The sequence below is a fragment of the Equus quagga genome, chromosome 17 (assembly GCF_021613505.1).
Source record: "Equus quagga isolate Etosha38 chromosome 17, UCLA_HA_Equagga_1.0, whole genome shotgun sequence".
Classification (NCBI taxonomy): domain Eukaryota; kingdom Metazoa; phylum Chordata; class Mammalia; order Perissodactyla; family Equidae; genus Equus; species Equus quagga.
Genome location: NC_060283.1, coordinates 58,591,020 through 58,612,367, shown reverse-complemented (window position 1 = coordinate 58,612,367; position 21,348 = coordinate 58,591,020). Strand labels below are relative to the sequence as shown.

Below are 21,348 nucleotides of genomic sequence, written 5' to 3'. Positions count from 1 at the left end.
CCATGCTTTATGCCTCTGATCTGCCACTGGAGGCAGACTGCTTCCGGGAAGAGAGCAGAACCGTGGGTAAGGGGAATGCCTGGAGAGGACCTCAGCTGAGAGCTGTTGGCCATCAATACTCCCAGCAGCTCAGAGAGTGAATGCTTCAGTCCTGAAGGGAGAATCGCTGAGGTTCAGCACCATGTGCGCTTCATGAGCCTATAGATTAGCAAAGGAGGACCAACTTCATAATTCTAGGGGAGGAGAGAGTCTACCCTACCGCATATGGCACATGATGATGTCTGGATAACTCACATCCCTTTCACACCCTACTCACACATCTTTCTATGTGTGTGGCCCCAAGGTTTATGTGTTGACCTGATCATATGACTCTGGAAAAGCCCTTCACAATTTACAGAGCAATTCTTATCCATTATTTCATTTGTTCTGTATAGTAAACCAATGAAGTAAGAAGGGAAGCTATTAGGATCTTCAATACACAGATGAAGAAACTAAAACACAGAGATATTCATTAACTTATGTAACATCATATGCAGTTAAGGAACAGGAGCTGGAATCTCAGGTCCACGGTGTATGTGCTAATAGCGGAATCCAGCTAGAAGGACTGAGGAAGTTTGAAGTAATGGCACTCCCACATTGGGATCTGCATCATTCCTTGGCAATGGCTTCCTTATGCTTCTCTGGAAATAATTCAAGGAAGTTCATTTTTCTGGAAGCAGTGCTCTCCACTAACAAGGATTAAATGGGGCAAAAGGGGATGATAACAGTTCTCATAACGCACTGGGGAGGGCTTCCTATTCTGCCTCAAAGGAAGAATCAAACGGAATGTTTACAAATGTCTTTATATTCTCACTTTGCTTGTGCTTGGGTGTTACAATACAGTGAGAAGTAGAAAAATTCTTTGAAAATGTCAGAAATTGCCATGAAATTTCAAAGTTCCAGACTTTGATCAGTTTCAGAAATTTAGCATTAATCCTTGCCTGATGGTGTTATCCGAAGCCTGCTGATGAGGTAACTTCCGGTAAGGTCTGTTTGCCTTCATCACTGATAGTCCCCACTGTCTGTCTCTAGGCATTTGTTCTGATAGTCCAACAAGGGTGTGAAAGAATGTCTTCTAAGAAAGAGGTCTGCATTCCTATCCTTTAGCACTACAGAGTGTTCAAAATGCATAGACTTTTTTCTTTCTTTTAAATCACATTCTAGACTTTAGGGAAGCTAGTTTGCTTCTTGAGCCCTTCACAGTTCTATTTCCCAAATTGTAGGTAGTCATTGTAAAACGTGTAAATTTGGTTTAATATTAAAATAGAATCTTAGTAGCAAAAGAACCTTAGTGACTAAGTCAACAAACTTTTCTTCCTTTCTCGTTCTTGGGTACTAGGATGAAAGTACACCTGTAAGCAACCATAGGCTTGCTCTCACCATGCTCATCAAAATAGTGAAGTCTTTGGGATGTGCCTATGGTTGCGGAGAAGGACACCGAGGGCTCTCTGGAGATCGTCTGAGACACCAGGTATTCCGGGAGAATGTAAGAGAATTAAAGTAGATTCCATTTCCTCTCCCTCTTCCCTCCCTCCAATTTAGGAATGAGTCCTTTGACAATGAGGGTCAGTGTTCCCTGCAAAATATTGTACTTAATAGGGGTAATTAATTCAGTCTTGGGGTGGGTGGATTCCCACAAGATATCTCAAGACATCTAAAACCTCAGCTTAGGAAAGTTTAATTGGGAAAACACTACTGCCTACTGCCCTAGGGCAGGCCAACTCTCAGTTGGTGAAAGGGTGTAAAATTGGAATGTGTGAATTATAGTTTGAAAGACTTTGCAAAGATGAATACATTTAGCAAGCTTCCAATGGTCTGTGACAAATGACTTTTTAATCACCCACCAGGGTACTGTAGAAGCATATTTTATGTTAGAGAAAGGGGTCAAAGTTTAGAGCTTAGTTTGTTCTTCTTATTTAGATATGGAAAATGGCCCTTATTGGGACAAAACAGGACTGGAAAAGTAGCCAGTCATTTACTGGCTGCTTTGAGAATGAACCTTGACTTCTAAATATTTGAGATCGTGTCCCTTTGAACTGTGTGAAACTTGAAACTCTGCATTTGAGCTTGCAAAACATAATTCCGTAATGGAACCTGGTCCTATTCCAGCTCATTTTCGTTTGCTTCTACTGATTGCTGCTTTTCCTTTCAGATTTGAGCAATAACCCACCTCCACAAGTCCAAGCTGGGACAGTTGTCTCATGTGCACGATTGAATTGAAATCATAAGAAAATACTGTCTTAAAAATAAGGGTTTGATGCAAATTTGAGTGCAGGAAACGCTTTGGCATATCTTAGCAGAGTTTTAGGATCATGTCAAAATCTAATGCCAGCGCATTTTTCTGTGGTATTAGGTTTTGTCTTGAAATGTTCACACAGTATTAGCATGCCGGGTTTCTGAATCATCATCTACCTATCCATCCACCTATCTATCCTTCTCCCTTTCTTTTATATTTTATTATGTTGTATTATAATGGTTTATTATATGTATATGGGGGGGTTATATTCATAGTAATTCACTTCTACATTCTGAAACTTGAAAACTCGGACCAAGATCTGGATTTTGAGGCCAAAAATTTAAAAAATCAAAATAATAATTAATAAGGCAATAGCAAGCTGACATTGCCCCAATCTTTGCATATGTTTATGTGATTTTTGATCTTTGATTTTTATTCTATCACAATATGAATAAATGCCTTTCAGGCTAAAACCACAGCATTCCTCATACTGAAGACCAATTCTGTGAAATTAAATAGTAAAATATAATAAAAAGTGCCATGCTTTAACTGGAGGTATAAACTGGCTCTGACACCAGAACCTATCTTTATAAACTTGGAGAAAGTAGGGCTAGTTGGATCAGAAGCCACTTGGCAGGCAGTTGTTACTGCTTAGTCCACTGCACTTTCCTCTCTAAGAGTTCTGAACATTTCCCATCAGGATGTCCTGACAGTTTTCTGCCTTCCTTCTCAGCTTTCTTGACCTACATGGCAACTCCTCCATTATCTTGTAGCCCAGTCTAATATTCACTAAAAGGATTATATTTGCTTGTCCATATTTAGTAAACACATTGTCCAAGAGATTTAAATTTGAGAAATTTCCCCTGGGAATGTCTAACTCAAGAAACTAGACATTTCCAGACTTCTCTAGCATTGGACTTTCAGAAGTTAACTTTTAAGATATTAAGAATATTTCTTACCTCTACCAGATCAGGTCAGGTCTTCTATTCTTCTATATGTCTTCTTTTTTTTAAGAAACAGAAGATTATTGTGATGATATTCATCAAAGTGCCTAGCAATTCCAGTATGTGTTTCCTAGATTAATTTAATCTTTGGCTGGTAGTTCCAAATTATTGAAAGAGAATTCGCTCTTAAACAGTTTTACATTTCTTGGAGAAGTTTGGAATATTCATTCAGAATCAAAATACTTAATGTTTGATATTCTGTTTCTCACTTATACCTCCCGTTGAACCCATTCAGACACTCTAATAGCCTCTAAAGAGAAGATTTGAAACTCTGCCTTTTTGGGTATATTTTATAGAGAAGATAAGGGAATTTGTACTTCAGGGCTTTCCAACCCAGAATTTTAAAGTGCTTTGTAAATACTGCAATGAAGATCTTCACAAATTCTTTATGGAATGATAATTAAATACTTCATGCAGGACACATTTTCTCTAAGTGCTTTGCCAACTTCATTTTACAGCAAGCAGCATTTATTTTGTAAGAAAAAAAATGAGCTTGCTTAAGATTTAGCAACTAGGAACCTCTCTGGAATAAAAACACCTCATTTCCCAATCTTCTAGGACCTAGTAAAGGAAGAATGAAAAGAAAAAATCAATCCACTTGACTTTGTGATACAGATGGAAGATTATAAAAAGGTCATACCAAGAAGCCTATTGCTAATTCCAAGTTTCAGCCTTTTAGAATCTTTCTTTTTCCTCTCAAAATTTCCAAGAATCTTTCTCTGGGCCTTGATTTGTCAAAGTTATGTAACTTAAATTTTCTTCTGGCCCACCTCATTAGGTCTCAGTTCTCAGGAATTGCCTTCCCTAAGCTGACCTCCATGCTTATACCAGGTTGCCCAAAGTTCTCTGTCATGATTAAGGTGGTCCTCACCCAGCCACCTCTTCTTTCTTGGTCCTTAGCCCTTTCCCTTCAACCCAGAGTCCTCTCCTGTTCTTTCTCCATTTCATTCCATTGTTATGGACTTTCTTGTATCTCTTTTATGCAGAATTTGTCTTAAGATATCAACTAATCTCTATTATCAGTCATCTTACGTCCTTTTTGGAAATGGGTAATATCTAAATACATTTTCCTCTGAACTATTCATGAGACTACTATATCATAGGAGAAATAACCACTGTGAGGAGGCAAGACCCTGACTTCTAATTTTAGCTCTCCCGTGGAACTTGCTATATCAACTTGGACAAAGTACTTGACTTTTTTGAGCCTCAATTTCCACCACTCTGATATAGGGGTACTCATCAAATCACAGAGAGGTGTGAAAGTCAAATGTTGTTATGCACTTACAAGCAAGAAACATGTTTTAAACAGGAAAGCACTGCACAGATGTGAATTTTTGCTCAATGGTAGGAGAGGGCTAGGAGGCCCCCAGTGATCCCAGGTAGTGTCAGGGCATTCTGTCTGTGGCCTTCTGCAGCCAGTGACTAGACTAATTGTTCTGATGGTGGGGATTATCCCCTTTTCCTTCGCCAGATGGCAAAATTATTTGCTGGATTGTAACAAATATAATTTTGAGTAGCAGGGTCTAACCAATGATCACTTGTTTCTCATGTCCATAAGGCCAACTTCTATTTAAATACTAAACTTGCATATTCAAATGCAGACACATAAATAAACAAACTAGACTTGTCTTTATTTTATGCCTCTTCTATGTTTCAAGGATCTTTCTCTCCTAGCTATACAAGAAGACACTGGATCCCCACTTCCTAGATCCCTCTTGCCTCCTCCATTAAATCTGCTTCAGTTCAGAGTAGCGGTGCATGAGCATGGCATGCTCCCCCGCACTGCACAAACCCTTTGAGGTTTTCTAAACCTGGATTACCAATCTTATCACCTACTTAAACTTTACACTTTGAGCTTTCTTCGTTGAGATCTTAAAGTCTTGATCTTGGTGAAAATACTGAACTTCTGGCACCAGCAGTAGACCTTAGCTTTGGGTTTTTCCTAAAGCAGCCCTTCTCAGAGTCAGCTCCCTCGTACTGCTCAGCTTGTGTGCCCACTTCTTACTCAGACAAGAGGGGCTAGCAAGGTTGGCCAACACCAGCTGGCAGGATGGATGGAAGCCTTTGCCTTCTGAAGGCTTCTATCTCAGACTCATGGTCTCCCAGCTTAAGCTGGTACCTGTGACTTTTTCACTTTTCTTCCTTCATTGCAGGCCCAGAACTGCCTCACTAAGCTCTACAAGCTAGATAAGATGCAGTTTCGACAGACCATGAGAGACTATGTGAACAAGGACTCTCTGAATAATGTAGTGGACTTCTTGCATGCTTTGCTAGGCTTTTGTATGGAGCCCGTCACTGACAGTAAGTAAAGCTGCACCAGGTTCCAGGAGAAATCATGGTGAGGTGAGGCAGGCAGAGATTCAGAGGCGCAGTAAATTTGTGGGGATAGAATTTAGAGGAAAAGATACCTCTGTGTGTGTGTGTGTGTGTGATTGTGTGTGTGTGTATAATAGACTATAAGCAAGAGAAGCTTGCACATCATCTTTCATGACACACTTTGGAGCTTTCTGAGGACAGCTTACCTCAGCAAATGGGAATTTGGGAAAGCTGTGGCATCCTCACCGTTAGCCCCCAATCCTTACACTACCACACATGGAACTCCTCTCTCCCTCATATGACCTTCTGTTGTAGGACACAGGAGGCAGAGGTCAAGGAGCAAGGGAGTATATTCCTTAGTTCAACAAATATGACATGAGTTCCTATTGTGTGCCAGGCACAGTGCTGGGAGATTTGTTTCACAAAATAAAACAGGAAAGAAAAAAATATGTAAATGTAGCAGTAACACAATTTTGATATACACATACACACATATATACTGATGGGTTTTTTAAACAGGTAAATGAATTGATAGATAGACCACAAACGATTTTATAGCTACGTTGCTTCAAGAGAACTCCAGTATAGAGACCTGTGTCATAGGGGGCGACCAGCGAACTCCAAATGCATCCAGAATAAACCAAACACCTTCAATACCACTTGAATGTAAATGCAGTAATGAAATGAAAGTGATGAGTGAAGCCCGAGTTGAGTAAAATATGCGTTTTAATTAGAGCCTGGAAGAAATAGCTTCTTAGCCTAGGCTTTTACTGTTTGCATATGTGTGATAGTAGTTGATTAATTTATAATGAAGATATAGTTGATGGATTTAGAAGGAGTTTTCCTGTTTGTATCCCAGGCTTTATTATTTATTCACATTAAAATAAAATATTGTTCCTCCATATAACCCCTGAAATAACGTGTGTTATCAAAGTTGTTTTAAACTAAGCATATTATAAACTAACGATGAAGTGAGAATTGTAACTGAGATACTGCAAGAGAAGTTCTTGATTACAAACTATTTTTTTTTCTCTTTTTTAAGCTATTTGAGATGGAAACTATAAGCATAGACTGAAACATTTCTTTCTGTAATGTAAAATCTAGAGATAAGCCCCTGCCAGTTAACACAGACAGTGAGAGGCTGGTAAGAAGGTGTGTTTTTTAAGGTGATGGATTCCTGCTGGGATTCTTGGGGAGTGGAAAGGGCCAGACACACAGGGCCCCATCTGACCAGTTTTGGAGCTGCACGTCCCCTGCCCCCACAGTCCAAGGTGGCTCACCAGCCATGAGGAATCCTCTGGCAAGGCCACAGATTACCTAATGTGTCCCCTACAAAAGGTCCATGGATCTGTGAGAAACTAGCATAAAATGCCACCAAGAGTGATGGCCTCAGGTCACTGGCATTTCATGGTGAATGAGTTAGAAGGAGGTGGCTCTGAGAGAGGTCGTAGGTTTTCCTTCTGTATGCCCGAAGCGTCTCTGGAAGCAAGAAGCTGCTGGACGTCCTGTGCAGCTCTTGGCAGGACTCGGTCTCCCTTTGGTTTCCAGTGGGGACATGAATTCCCATCTCTTCCCTCCCCCTGCCCAGCTCAGCTGGTCAGCCCCACCTCACTCCACTTCTGACCGACCCAACGATTTCCACTGAGAAGCCAGCATCCTCACCACCAAAAAGGTTAAGTCAAATAAATTCTTTCTCCAGTGAGGGACCATTTAGTAGATCATTTTTTTAAAGTGATCACCTATTTGAAAACTGCTCTAGATCTAAAAGTCTTTCTTAGGGTCAACAGTTGATTCTCTCCTTTTTTTTTTTTGGCTAAGATTTGTCGATTGAAACATTCCACAAAGCGACGAAACATGCCACAGTCAAGACTCCGAAGGAGACTCAGAGTGGCTTGTCTCCAAGTCCGCATAGAGATTATTAAACCAGGGCCATCTTGAATCCTCTGTTTCTGTATTTTGTATAGCCCTTCACTAATTCCTGGGTGCCAAGTACTTCATTACTTCCTTAAACTGTGTAGCCTAATGGAAATGTTGCCTTTAATTGGTGCCTTTGCATTCCAGACAAGGCTGGGTTTGGAAATAACTTCACCACGGTGGACAACAAATCCACAGCCCAAAATGTGGAAGGCATTGTCGTCAGTGCCATGTTTAAATCCCTCATCACACGCTGCGCTTCAACCACACATGAATTGCACAGCCCCGAGAATCTGGTGAGAAGCTCACCTCTTCCTCCCACAGGAGTTCTCAGTCTCTGCTCGGAAACCAGTTCCCATGTCGTGGTCATGAGAAAGACAAGTTGAAGTCTAAAAGTCTGCACTTGCAAGTTAAAATATCTATTTTCCCATTGTCACCAGTAACTCACAGTGGAAGCTCAGCAACACATTATTTCTCCTCCTTGCTACTTGTTATCCTCCCTGCAGATTGACTTGTCTTCCTCTTCCATCCCAGAAGGGTGGTGGTTGGTACTTTGAGCCCTTCAGAAGGAAGGTGTTAGAGCACAGCATGTTGGCTCATGAAATATTAAAGAATGTTATACCAAGCATTTTTTGAAACCATACTTACTTTAAAAGTTAATGCAGATATGCCACTGAAATTGGTTTTGTTTTCTTTTATCGAACACTGTAATCTTTTAGCTGCTCTTCATAAAAGACTGTGTTAATTAAACCACCGAAACCACAGGTAGAGAAAGCCAGGCTATAAAAGGTTAGTGCTTAATTGCTACCAAGGAGATTGTGGTTTGAGATATTAAAATGTAGATTAAGGCTGACAAATCTGAATCAGATTTGTCCCCACATGGATTCAGGTCTCTCTGGCGGGTAAAGGAGGATTTCTCTATCTTACTAATCTCTTAGATGTTATGACTCCTATACAGAAATCAGCCCGTTTACACGTATGGACACTATCTGCTCATCTACCTCAATCAAGGAAATGATTTTAAGCTATTCTAAACCATTGAAACTATTCGCTTAACTTCAGATAAACAGAATAAAACCCCAAGCCAAAGGAAATTTAATTTTGCTCGTTGTCGAAGCCAGCCCAGCAAGGTTCTTGGAGCTTAAGAGTAACATGGGTGCCATCCATGCATTCAATTTGGTCATGGAAAGAAGTAATTTGACAAGTTGGTTATAATATGTGTGAGCTCTTATAAATGTTAGTCTACAAACTCATGTGTAGAAGAAATACTGTATTTCTTATTTTCTTTAAATCATCTGAAGTTTGACTTTGAACTCCCATTGTACCAGAAGGACTGGAAGCTGAACCTTAGTCATTTTTGTGTTTCCCCACTTCACATGGGGGTGCAGAGATGCCCAAGTCGCAGATAGGACTTGGGACCTGCAGAGGCTCCATGGGTTTTGATCATCAGTCCACCCATACTATTTTGCACAGTGTTCTGTGCTGTGTGCTTAGCACTGGGCACTCCTAAGTGCTAATCTCCTAAGTTAGTTTGCAACCCTTGCTCTTCGGGGCCTTGCCTTCCTTGGAAGTGCCACCAAAGAGCAGAGTGAGGGCACAGGGCCTTGCTGACCACAGGACCCAAGGGACACTCTTTCCATGTTTTTCCTCAGTGGCCCTTCCTTCTGCTTTTCTAAAGATCATGGGCATAATTGTCACAGTGATCCTAGGTTTTGAAACCCAAAGCTATCAAGGTAAGTGTTTTTTAGGCTCTGTGTTCTGCTTTGCCATGAATCTTTTCCTAAGGTGAAGAAAACAGTAACCACCTTCCTAGAGAGGGAGCAGACGGGGGAAATGCTGAGTGCAAAGCTTAATATTCCCTCAAAAAAGTCCTGTGTATATTTTTAAATGTTGAATCACCAATATATTGGTTTTAATAGTCCTGCATTGTCTTAAGTTCATAGTCAAGTTCATGTACAAATGGGCTGCAATATGCATATTATTTGTTATATCTGTCCTGCAAAATGTATCATCCTTGAATATCAGGCTCGAGAAGTATTTAGAGGACTTAGCATATTTTGTCACAATGATGCAGAAAATTTGGAGAAACTTAACAGGGATTGAAATCTCTAGTCTAAACAAAATTCTGATTGCCCTTTTTTGCAGACATCTCTTCAAAGTCACGATTAAGAGAGAAAATGAAAGCTTGGGAATCCAGTGGTTAAAAATGTAACGAAGTCTTTCTAATGATACAGCCAACTTTCTGAACGTGACCCACGGTGACCATCCTTTGTTATACTCAGGATGGCAGGCAGGGTTCTGTAGGAACAATGGAGTGGCAGTATACCATCGATTTCATCATAGTAAATTGTCTTCTTTTTATGATTCCCATGCTGATCGAAGCCTAAGAAATTACATTTTCCCTCTCTTCCTGTGAAAACTATTTAATCACACTACTATCTTTCTTTCCTCACACTTTCGTTCTTGCTTCCAAACAGGGGCTGTATTGTGACATCCGTCAGCTGGTCCAGTTCATCAAAGAGGCTCATGGGAATGTCTTCAGGAGAGTGGCCCTCAGTGCTTTGCTCGACAGCGCCGAGAAGTTGGCACCAGGGAAAAAAGTGGAGGAGAATGAACCTGAATCTAAGCCTGCAGGCAGTAAAAGGTAGCAATCTTGAGCTCTGAATACTAGCATTTGCCTTATGTCAGTAGAATATAATTTTCTATGCACTATCCCTGTGGTTCCTGATGCGGTGTGTAACTACAGTGGGGGGGTAGTGGAACTGTCCTGTACAGCTGGTGTCACTGGTGGTGGCCCGGCTGCAGCTTAGAAAAGGAATGAGTTTTTATCAAGTAAATCCTGCCTCTGTACAAACCAGAGCTCAGTTGATCCCAAACTTTCACACACTTGATCTTCACTTCATAGCTCTTAATTATATGGTAAAATGTTATGTAGGTTTTAGTGTCTTCTATAGATAATTTACATTTTTATCCGGAAAGGAAAAGCAACTATTGACACCATATTCTACCATACCACACTTACTGTTCAGTAAGTAATATTTTAGATTTGGCAAAAAATGAATGCTGAGCTGTACCCTGTATTTTCCCTTCTAGTAAACATAAATTTCTTGTGTGCCTATTCCATAAGAAATGCCACTTACAAAAGATTAAAGGAAACTCATACACTTAAAATCCTGCTTGCAGTTCGTGACTCTGATTGCAATGGTGGCGGTATTCTCAGGACATACAACAGCTAGATCATGAGTCAAATGATAGGATATGAACACCGTGCAACATAGACTTGTGGTGAGATAGGGTTTGCAAGCCGTATAGACTGCCTATAAGAGAGTGTTTTGCTTTGTGAAGTATGGAGGGGGTGGTGTCCTGCTCTGTTGTGATTGGTGGAATGCATATTTGCATAGGTCAGAGGCAGGAAGCATTGTGGAGAAATGCCAGGTGTCCTCCGCGCCTGAGGAGTGTCGCAGCTTCATGTCGGGTCGTCCCTCGCAGACTCCAGAGCAGTAAGTAGCATTGGTTTTGTCTCCAGGGCAGTGGGCTGAGTACTATTCACCAGAAGAAACTGTATTCCAAGCTGCCGTTTGTTTTTTGTTTCCTTTGAAACTTTCCTTGCTTCTGCCCGTTATTTTTCATTCCCAAAGCCACTAGTCTAAAATTACCCTAAAATTACCCTGGAAGTGGGAATGAGAAGCCCCTCTGCACAGGAAGGGGGATGGCTTAGGTTTCTCCCCACCATCTGCCCCCCTGCCACCTGTATCTCTCTCCAGTCCCTCTCTCTACAGGCCCAAACCACAAATACCCAGCCTCGTGCCTCCAGGATGCCTCCCTGACTGCATTTTCCATCTCCAGTCTCTTCCCCACTCTGCCTTTCATGCACACTCCTGCACGTAAATCTTAAAAAACAGCATATGCATCAGGTGAGGTGGGGATGTCACCCACTTTCTTACTTGAAATCACTTATAACTTTTTAATTTAAATGTATGAATGACTGTCAATGGGTTTTTCCAGAAATAAGTAAGAGAAACTTCTGTAGTGCCCAGCTTTAGCTGAAACACGGATTCCACTCCATTTCACCTTGGTGTTCTCCTGAGGTCCATTCCAATGTCCTCTGATATCCAGAAATCTCCACTTTTCATAAGGGCAAAATCAAAGGGATCTTGAAATTAGTTCCCCCGGGAAATGTGAGGATTCCTGTAGACACTAAATATGCAGCCAAGTTCTGTGCGAGGCTCATCTGTATTCATTCTTCTTTTGAGAACTATTTACCCACAAGTGGTCAATATTTAAAATGCGAACATCATTTTAAGTACACCATTTTTCTTCCCCAAACCCTCAGTTAGTATTCAATGATTATCCTTCCAGAAATTCTGCAGGGCATTCTAGAAGGAACATCACCGTCATCAAATAGGACCTTGGTAATCCACGATGAGCAAACAAAGCCTTCACAGAACAAAAAGCCCTCACAGTTCTTGTAGCCCTCAGAATCTTCGAGATTTCCCCCAAATGGGCAGCGAAAAGTAAGAAGGAAAATCAATTCCATGGGTTCAGGAACCCTGCAGTCAATTTTGCTTAGCATGATGGCCCCGATTCCCAGATAGGGTTCAGTCCATAGGAGGCACTTAATATGTGTTTCATGAATCAATGACTCAGTCAGTTGATGAGGAGAGAGAATTGTCAGATTACCATTAAACCTTTGTTTTCTTTAACTTCCTTTCTCAAAATTAAGGTTTAGCTTTTCCTTTAAAGAAAACTTTAAGGACATGGTAAAAATCCAAACTTGAGTTCTAAGGAAAAAATAATTAGACTTGTCTTGTGGCTAGTCTAATAGCCTAGCTGAATAGCCACAGACTAGTTAGAAGTCCCCAGAGTCTGTCCCAAAAGGGAGAGAGGACTGTTTTTTTTTTTTTTTCAAAATAACACTAGTGCATATCAAGCTAATCTGATCAATGAGAATGGCCTAATAGGTAACATGGATTTAAAAAATAAAACCGTTTATCTTGATAGCTGATTTAGTTTTCTAGATTGCAAAATATTCTTTCTTCCGTGTTCCGTAAATGCCACCTGATTTCTCGGCTTTTACCGTGTGTCTATTCTTTCCCCTTGAATGAAGATACATGTTTTAATATGCCTCTACATAAATATTTCAACTTGGAGGGATGTCACAGAATGTCAAACATGGAACTTTTCCCTGATCCGACTGTGCCCAGGATCTGAACATGCCACATGTCCTCTGTTAGCCCTGGAGACAGGCGGATGGATGATCTTGGCTCCTCCTTTATCTTCTCTTTCTCTCTCCTCCCATTCCCTCCCCTTCTTACTCCTGCCTCCTTAAAGAGAAGTCACATTAACTGAGAAATATTAAAAGCTGTTTTATATGCTTGTTTTTCTGAAACTTATTGTTAATACGCACCCGTTGGACAAAGCTAATGCAGCATTTTATCCAAAAAGTTGATAAATTATAGGCTTCCTGGATGTTTACCCACTCAGACCATGTAGTCATATACTCATCATTGTGCTGCACATTCCCCAAAGGTTAGAAACGCTTCACGCACTGTGATTATTTGATAAAATAAAGAAGAAGTCAAATTCTAAATCACTGGTTTAAATTCACAGTGTATTTGATAAAGAGAGTGACCTGGTTTAAAATAAAAATAAAGTGCATTTAGTACTCTGATGAGATTTTGAGAGATAAAATCTGGATCCCCATAAAAATATCTCCAGAAAATGACTGCTTTACGCAGTACTGTCAAATTTGGGGTAGATTCTAGATTCAACCCCAAAGCTTGTAACCAAATCATTACCTAAAATCCCATAAACAAATTTCATCATATGTTACTAGAGTATCTTCTATAATCTTTTCTTTCCAAATTACTAAAATATGTTGCTCAACTTGACAAATGTGGAGAACACAGGAAAGCATAAAGGAAAATAGTTTTAAAATCAAAATACCATCCACTGGAGTTAAGCACTGTAAACTTTTGGTGTATTGTGTTGGGTACATTTTTGAGCATCTGTACACACACACGCTCAGACTCATGCTCATATGTGTATTTTTTTAAATTAAATTGGTGTTAGCCTGTTTAATCCATTTGATCACCACCTTTTAACTTTGCAATATATCAGCAATGTCCCATATCAATAATCTTCTAATATGGGATTTTAATGACTACAGAGTATGCCATCATGTGAAAATTCCATGATTTATTCAGCTGTTTCCCTGCAGTTGAACATTTAGGTTGCTTCCAATTTTTTAGTGTTGACCCATAATCTTCAGTGAGCATTTGACCTTCTTGTGTCTATATCCTAGTGTGTTGTCCCATAATTTCCTTGGGATGACTTCCTGGAAATTGAATTTCTCTATCATTGGTGTAGGTATAGAGCTTGTATAACATATTATCAAATTTCTGGAAAGGTTGAATCACTCTCTCTTGTCACTGACAGCATGATAGTAACCATTGCTTTCTTTCTGCCTCCCTCTTAATCCTTGCCTACTTAATGAGTGAAAATAGTGATCTGATTTCAACTGGCCTTTTTTTTACTCCTAGTGAGATTAACTCTACATACTATTCGCCACTTGTCTTTTTCCTCTCATGGAATGCCCCAGACAAAAATCCCTTGGAGATGTTCCCATTTGTCTTATTGAGTTGGGCTAATATTTTTTACGTAACTTTTAAACCTTACTTAAGTTTCTTTGACTTAAGAAAGCTAAAGAAATCAGGCATTGTGAAAATAACTTGGTGAACAATTGTGGGATGATGCATCCTCTGGGTGTGATGATTGCATTTTATTTGTTCATTCGTTCAAGAATTTTTTGTGAGTTTCTTTAATGCCAAGAGTTATACTATACTGGAGTGGAGGTGGGGAGTAGGATAATGCTACCGCATACGCCTCAGGGAACTTCAAAAAAAGTTAAATATTTACCGACACCATAAGTGCTTCTGCCTTTATGACTCACCTGCAGATGATATCTGCAAAAATATTTAGTCTTTTTATTAAGGTTGGAAAAAAATGATCACCTCAGTTTGACAGCTGAGACATGACTATTTTCAAGAAGAGCTCGTAGAGTCGACCTTGGTCTTCTTCCTCCCACTCCCACTCTTACTCTTCCTAAATTCCAGCCCATCAAAGATCATCCTGCCTAAAGATCATCATGATTTGCCTAAATGTCATTGGTAGGAGGTTGAAAGAAATTTAAGAGAATTTCACACGTGTTGTCGGATGTTTAACTGCACCCTCTGCTTGCTTTCAGTGATGAACAAATGCAAGGAGGTAACCTGGGGCGGAAAGATTTCTGGCGCAAGATGTTCAAATCCCAGAGCGCAGCAAGTGACACCAGCAGCCAGTCTGAGCAGGACACTTCAGAATGCACCACTGCCCACTCTGGGACCACCTCTGACCGGCGCGCCCGCTCACGATCCCGCAGAATTTCTCTCCGGAAGAAGCTTAAACTCCCCATAGGTAAAAGTATGTCTGTGTTTATGTATGGATTATCTTACTCCCTGCCATGTTCTCAAATCAACTCATGATCAAAACAGAGCAATGCATAGTAGGGTAGAGAAAGGGAAAGCCTTCAAGTCAAAGGCGGAGGCTGACTCCATTCCTTCCTTTTTTTTCTTTGTTATTTTCAGGAGATATTTCTCAAACCCTTGCTATGTGCTTCTACAGTGTACAAACACTATGCTAGGCATCAGGGATTAAATGGTGAGCAAAATTACATGGTGCTCGACTTTGCTGAACTTGCAGTCTAGTAGGGGTGACAGTCACTGAAGCAGATAATCATACAACTAACTATAGTTTCAGACTATGAGTTTTATGAAGGAAATATACGTAGTACTATGAAAGCATGCGCCAACAGACCTGACCCAAATGGAGGGAGGAGGCAGGAATCAGGGAAGGTTTCCTGGAAGAAGTGACGCTAAGATCTGCAGGCTACTTAGGGGAAGAGGGAAAGAGGAAAGAGGAAGGAGGAAGGAGTGCATTCCAGGTGGTAGCAATAAAATGGGCAAAGGTATTAGGAGGGGGCGGAAATGGAAGAACTGAGACAAGGAGAAGAGTGGCTGCATGTCTGTGGTAGAGCATATAGGCTTGCTGGTCAGGTTCGTCATCATCCTACAGCCTTACACGGCCAGGTGGGATGCTAAACAGAGGAAGAACATAAGCAGGTAAACTTTTTCTAAAAGACTGTTACGTCGGAAACATATTGGAGGGAGCAGGAGCGGATAAGGAACACAAGATAGGAAGCTGCCTAATAGTCCAGGTATAAGTGATGGTAGCTTGGCCTGGGTGGTGACCATGTAGACAGAGAGAAGTGGACAGATCTGAGAGATACTTAGCAGGTGAACTCAACAGGACTGAATGGAGGGCTGAAAGTTGTCAGGGACAGCTGGGTGGGTGACGGTTTATACACCCCAGAGGCCCGGTTCTTTTCATCCTGGTCTTTCTTGGTCATGTAATCTTATAGTCCAATGCTGAATATTTGGATTCAAAACATGTACATTGAAAACAATTTGTTTCAACTTCTAATTACATCAAGCCATGTAACTTTCGTTGCTTCTTGGGCACATGGAGACATTTCTGTTTAAGCCATTTGGGAACAAATGCTATAATGGTCTAATTTCTAAAAAATTATTAAATAGGAAACTGGCTGAAACGGTCCTCCCTCTCGGGCCTGGCAGATGGCGTGGAGGACCTCTTGGACATCAGCTCTGTGGACCGCCTGTCTTTCATCAGGCAAAGCTCCAAGGTAAACAGGAGATTACTTATGTAAGAGAATGCTGGAGTTGCTGATAGAAAAATGTCAGGGCTGAGAAATGCTAAACACCTGGAGGGAAATGAGGAAGACCTGAAGAAATTCTCTTCAAGTTGAACAAATTTTGGAAACTTAAATGAGAAATGGAAACCAAGCTGTCTAAGTAGCACGCTATCATAGACAGGAAAAGTGTGACAATGAAATTTATATAAAATTATAACGCAGTATAGAGATGTATATAGGTGTTATTTCCCAGCTGTTTTTAATACATGAAACTTTTAGCACATGAAATTTTTGACATCTGAGGCTCCTATAATTCTCTGAGTCCAGTAATTCTCTGATTCCTTTTACATATTGAAACACATGCACACATCATCCATCCTCTTTCCACTGCTTTGCCACCATCTGTACTATTCTTATTGAAAAAAGACAGAGAAACTCAGGGTGACTTTTCCCATTAAGTGCTTCTTCATAACACTGTTAAGCATTGTAGAGAATACTGTCTGCAGAAGGTAATGATTCCCAGTGAAATCAATTTTCTACAAGAGCCTTCCCTGCCGATGACTCATGGCCTAGCCACTATGATTTTCAGAATATGATGAGTTACATTTCTTTATATATAAATTATTTGCTTACATTCTTTCTTCTTTGAATCTCACTAGAACCCATTTTCTTCTATATGTTTTAAAAGTAGTATTTTGAAGTTATTAAAAGAATATAGCAATAGTATAAGACATTTAGAACATATATTTATAATTCCCCCTTCAAATTCTTTTTGCTAAAAAATTGGCCAAGCATTTGAGTGTCGGTGAGGCTTTCCTGCTTTCCTGAAAATTTTGAGTACTGTTGGCCTAAGGCCAAGGTCAAGAACACATTTTAAATCTTAGGGAAAAAAATGTTATTGCACTTTAATTATAGTGCACATTATAAATTCATTTATTATACTTGTACTTTCATAGAGATTTGAAATCGATTTGTCTCTCTTTCACTTTGGTCTTATTCTCAGTTGCGGTGGTGTTTGTCAAGGATGAATATGGCTTATTGCTTATGAATTTGAGTTTGGACTTTGTCAGGTTTAAACTCTGAGAATATTTCAATTGTTCACTAAATTATTTTCATAGTGCCTGATTATTTCGCTTTAAATCTATGACCGGGATCCTCCTTCAAATTATAGTTATACGTGATGTCTTTTTTTGCACATGAGAATAAACTATGCTGATGGACTAAGTAGATGTGGAAGTCAGAACTGAGGTAACCTTCATATTCTAAACAACTTACTCTCAAGGCAAGCGTTAGTATAAACACAAAGAATTGCCTTTGAATTTAGTTGACTACTTTCTTTTTTTCCTCAGGTCAAATTCACCAGTGCCGTGAAGCTTTCTGAAGGTGGGCCAGGGAGTGGAATGGAAAACGGAAGAGATGAAGAGGAGAATTTCTTCAAGCGTCTTGGTAAATGTCATGTAGCTTAAGAATTACATCCAACTTTCATCACACAGAACAAAAAATTTGATTAGATAAAATGGTTCATTTTCTACTTTCATTGATTTCTTATCCGCATCTTTCTCAAATGTGTGTTGTACTGCTATCTATAGCTTCTCTATTTGTTATCAGTTTGGTTCAACAGACGTTTATGGAAGCCCCACTGTGCTCCTCATTCCCTAGTGAGCACGGGGTATGCAAAGAAGAACAAGACACAGCCTCTGCTTCTGCTGTTCTGTTCTTTATTAAAATCTGAGAGCTTTAAAGAACCTTCAGATACTATTTTGTCCACCCCCCTATCTGCTTAGGAATTGTGCATGTTATATCATTGACAGCTGGCCAGACACCCTCTGAACACGTCCACTGAGGAGGACTTTATTACTTGACAAAGCAACCTGTTCCAGAACTAGACAGTTTTAATGATTAGAAAGTCTTTCCTTACATTCTGAAAATATACTCATCCATAAGCTTGATTCACTGATCCTAGTTATGGCATCTGTAACCACACACACATTCACTCACTCACACACACATAATTCTAGTTTCACTTATCCATTTCATGTTCTCTCTTTTGATCTCATTTCTGCTGGTTAAACAGCGTTGATTCCTTTTGTTTTCCTTACATGGAAGAGTCTCTCGATTTATCACTGTCCTCATTCTGTATTACTATATATTCTAGTTAGATGTGCCTTACAAAACGTGGACCTTCGGATGGAATGCAGTGTAACGTATTTGACTTTAGTTAGTGTATTAGCTAGCATAACTGTTAAGCTCCAGGGAGGAGCAAGTGTATGAGCATAATTTGTGATTGCATTATCTATTTTCGCATCACATATTTGGTTCGTATTGAATTTTGGATTAACTTCTGCCAGATCTCCTCCACATGAATGCATATCATGCTATACTTTGATGTAGCCATTATCAATTCTTTGTTTCAAAAGAAATAAAATTTATTGTTTCATTAACTTGGGGGGTGCTTAAGTCACTTGCCCAGGAAGGAAATTAAGAGACATAACCCAAACCAAGTTGAATTCTGAATCTTTTCTCTACAATTGTGCTATAAAGATCCATCTGCAGAGATATACATACTTCTTTCTTTTCATCCAAGTTGTTGATATTATTACTGAACAGGACAAATATAAAGATGTAACTTGTAGAACACTTCTAGTTGACTTTTATTAGTTAACAATTTGTGGGTGCAGTTTTTCGGCCAACCACATACTTAATTTATAAGTGATCAGGAAATGCTTTCCCACCTCATTACAAAAACATCATCAGAGTTTACCAAAAAAAAATCTCACTGATATCTTTATAACTTTATCAAAAGGAGGAATGTAGCTTAGTTCAACATAATGTGTTCTTCATGAAACTACAGTGGTTCCTGTGATTACTTCTGGGTTGTTTTTTTTTTTAATGTTCCTATCTATCTAATTATGTCTTACAGAAATTGGCTAGGGCACACATCAAACTTATTAGTCTGTGGTTCAAGAATCTTCCTCACAATCAAGATCTTTGTGATGTTCAGTCCTCTTGCACTGTTTCCACTCCTCAAGACATTTTGGAGAAGATCCATTTATTATTCAGAGCTATCTGTATTATAAAGAGGTGTTTGGTGTACTTTTGAGAATGAAGTGTGCAGCTAAAGTCTGTTCTCCAGGTGTGCGCTGTGTTAGCTGAGTGTCCTCTGACTGGTCCTGCGATCACATCCCCAGGTTCTATCTGCAGTGGAGTGTCATTTGACGGAACTGAGGCCCAGGCTCAGAAGTAGGATCTCTTACATTTGGTGCCTGCTTCATGAAGCTTTTCTCTGCTTTCCCCCTTGTGATTTTTCCTCCCTAGTGGAAGGATGGAAGAATTATTGAGTTGTGTACCCTCCTTTGACTCTTACACTCCCTTCTTCCAGTACTCAGCCAGTGGTTTCACTCTTACTCTTGTTCCAAACATGTTATCATTAGCATGTCTCATAAACTTTACCTCATTCTGGATTTCGTGTTTTTCTCACCACTATTCTTACAGATTTCAGCCATTTTTTCACATAGTCTTTAAATTCCATTCACAATAGAAAAGATCTAATGGAGAATATTCATAGAGCCTGCGTCTAGGATGAGTTGGTGTCAGCAATACCTGAAATGCAGACAGTCTCTTCCTGTGTGTCTGGAAGATGGAAGCATAAACTCTGGGACTGATAGCTAGAATCTTTTATGTGCTTTTGACTGGCAGGAGAATATGACTTACATCCCTCATGCTTGGCTGATGTTCTCTGGCTTGTTAAAAATTTTAAAGGTATTCTATGAGATAATTCCTTTGGAATCTCTTGCAGAAGACAGGTATCCCCAGCTATTCTAAAGAACCAAAACATTATCTGCTAATCTTAGTACATTGTGTTAACAACAACTACCATCCTTGGCCATGTGAACATCTTTTATCTTTCAGCTTTTCTTTCTTTCTTTTTTACTTTGCAATCTATGTGTATAAATGATCCCTATGCATTCATTATAGATGTGTTGCCTTTTCTTTCTCATTTAAATTATTTTAATTACATATTTTCTCTGTTTCTTTCTTTAAAGTTGTTAAAGAAAAATGTCAAACATTCTTACCCTCAATTTAAATGTCTTACCTGAATTTCATTAAGATAATGTGCAGTAGCCAATAGAATTTCTTTAAAATCTAAAAAATTGCTCAACAAATGAAAAATACATCTGGTGAATATTTAACGGAATGAAAATCACATTCAGAGATCAGCTACCTTTTTCTTCCATGCTTTCATATTCACTAAGAATATTTCATTTTAGAAATCATGTTGTCTTTATTTGAGGGAAGATATTTCATTAATTAAAGCAATGTTTTTTTTTTCAACTGATAACAAAATTTACTGAATATCTTCTATGTGTTCAGCTCTGCCATAAGCTCTATGGGAAATGCTGCTTAAAGAAATACTAGATTTTGAAATTCCCCTTTTTAGATTTAACAGCTTATAAAAAATAAATTCTATGTAAATTATACCTCAATAAATTTAATGCAGAAAAACAAATAGTAAATAAATTCAACTAAAATGTATGGAGACTAAAACATTAGTTATGGCCAGGGAAGCCAAGGGGCATTCTTACATCCTAATGTGTTTACATAAAAGATTCATCAAGAAGAGGTACATTTTATAGCCAAATTACTTTTTAAAATTTAGGTCATAATAATTTACAACATTGTGAAATTTCAGTTGAACATTATTATTTGTCAGTCACCATATATATGTGCCCCTCTACTCCTTATGCCCATCCCCCAACCCCCTTCCCCTCTGGTAACCACTAATCTGTCTCTTTGTCCGTGTGTTTGTTTATCTTCCACATATGAGTAAAATTATATGGTGTTTGTCTTTCTCTGTCTGGCTTATTTCACTTAACATAATACTCTCAAGGTCCATCCATGTTGTTGCGATGGGACGATTTTGTCTTTTTTTATGGCTGAGTAGTATTCCAGTGTATATATACACCAAATCTTCTTTATCTAGTTATCAGTTGATGGGCACTTGGGTTGATTCTATATCTTGGCTATTGTGAATAATGCTGCAGTGAACATAGGGGTGCATAAGTCTCTTTGAATTATTGATTTCAAGTTCT

The 21,348-nt window shown here is 39.4% G+C and overlaps 1 protein-coding gene across 1 annotated transcript in view; it reads left to right on the top strand.

Moving 5' to 3' along the window:
* Nucleotides 1–21,348, top strand: part of UNC80 (unc-80 homolog, NALCN channel complex subunit) — a 215,786-nt gene that overhangs the window by 50,266 nt on the left and 144,172 nt on the right. The window contains exons 14-21 of the mRNA XM_046644309.1: nucleotides 1,379–1,525; nucleotides 5,433–5,580; nucleotides 7,657–7,805; nucleotides 9,987–10,153; nucleotides 10,911–11,009; nucleotides 14,756–14,964; nucleotides 16,143–16,249; nucleotides 17,608–17,704. Of these exons, the coding sequence (XP_046500265.1) occupies nucleotides 1,379–1,525; nucleotides 5,433–5,580; nucleotides 7,657–7,805; nucleotides 9,987–10,153; nucleotides 10,911–11,009; nucleotides 14,756–14,964; nucleotides 16,143–16,249; nucleotides 17,608–17,704 (1,123 nt within the window). The remainder of the gene's footprint in view (nucleotides 1–1,378; nucleotides 1,526–5,432; nucleotides 5,581–7,656; nucleotides 7,806–9,986; nucleotides 10,154–10,910; nucleotides 11,010–14,755; nucleotides 14,965–16,142; nucleotides 16,250–17,607; nucleotides 17,705–21,348) is intronic.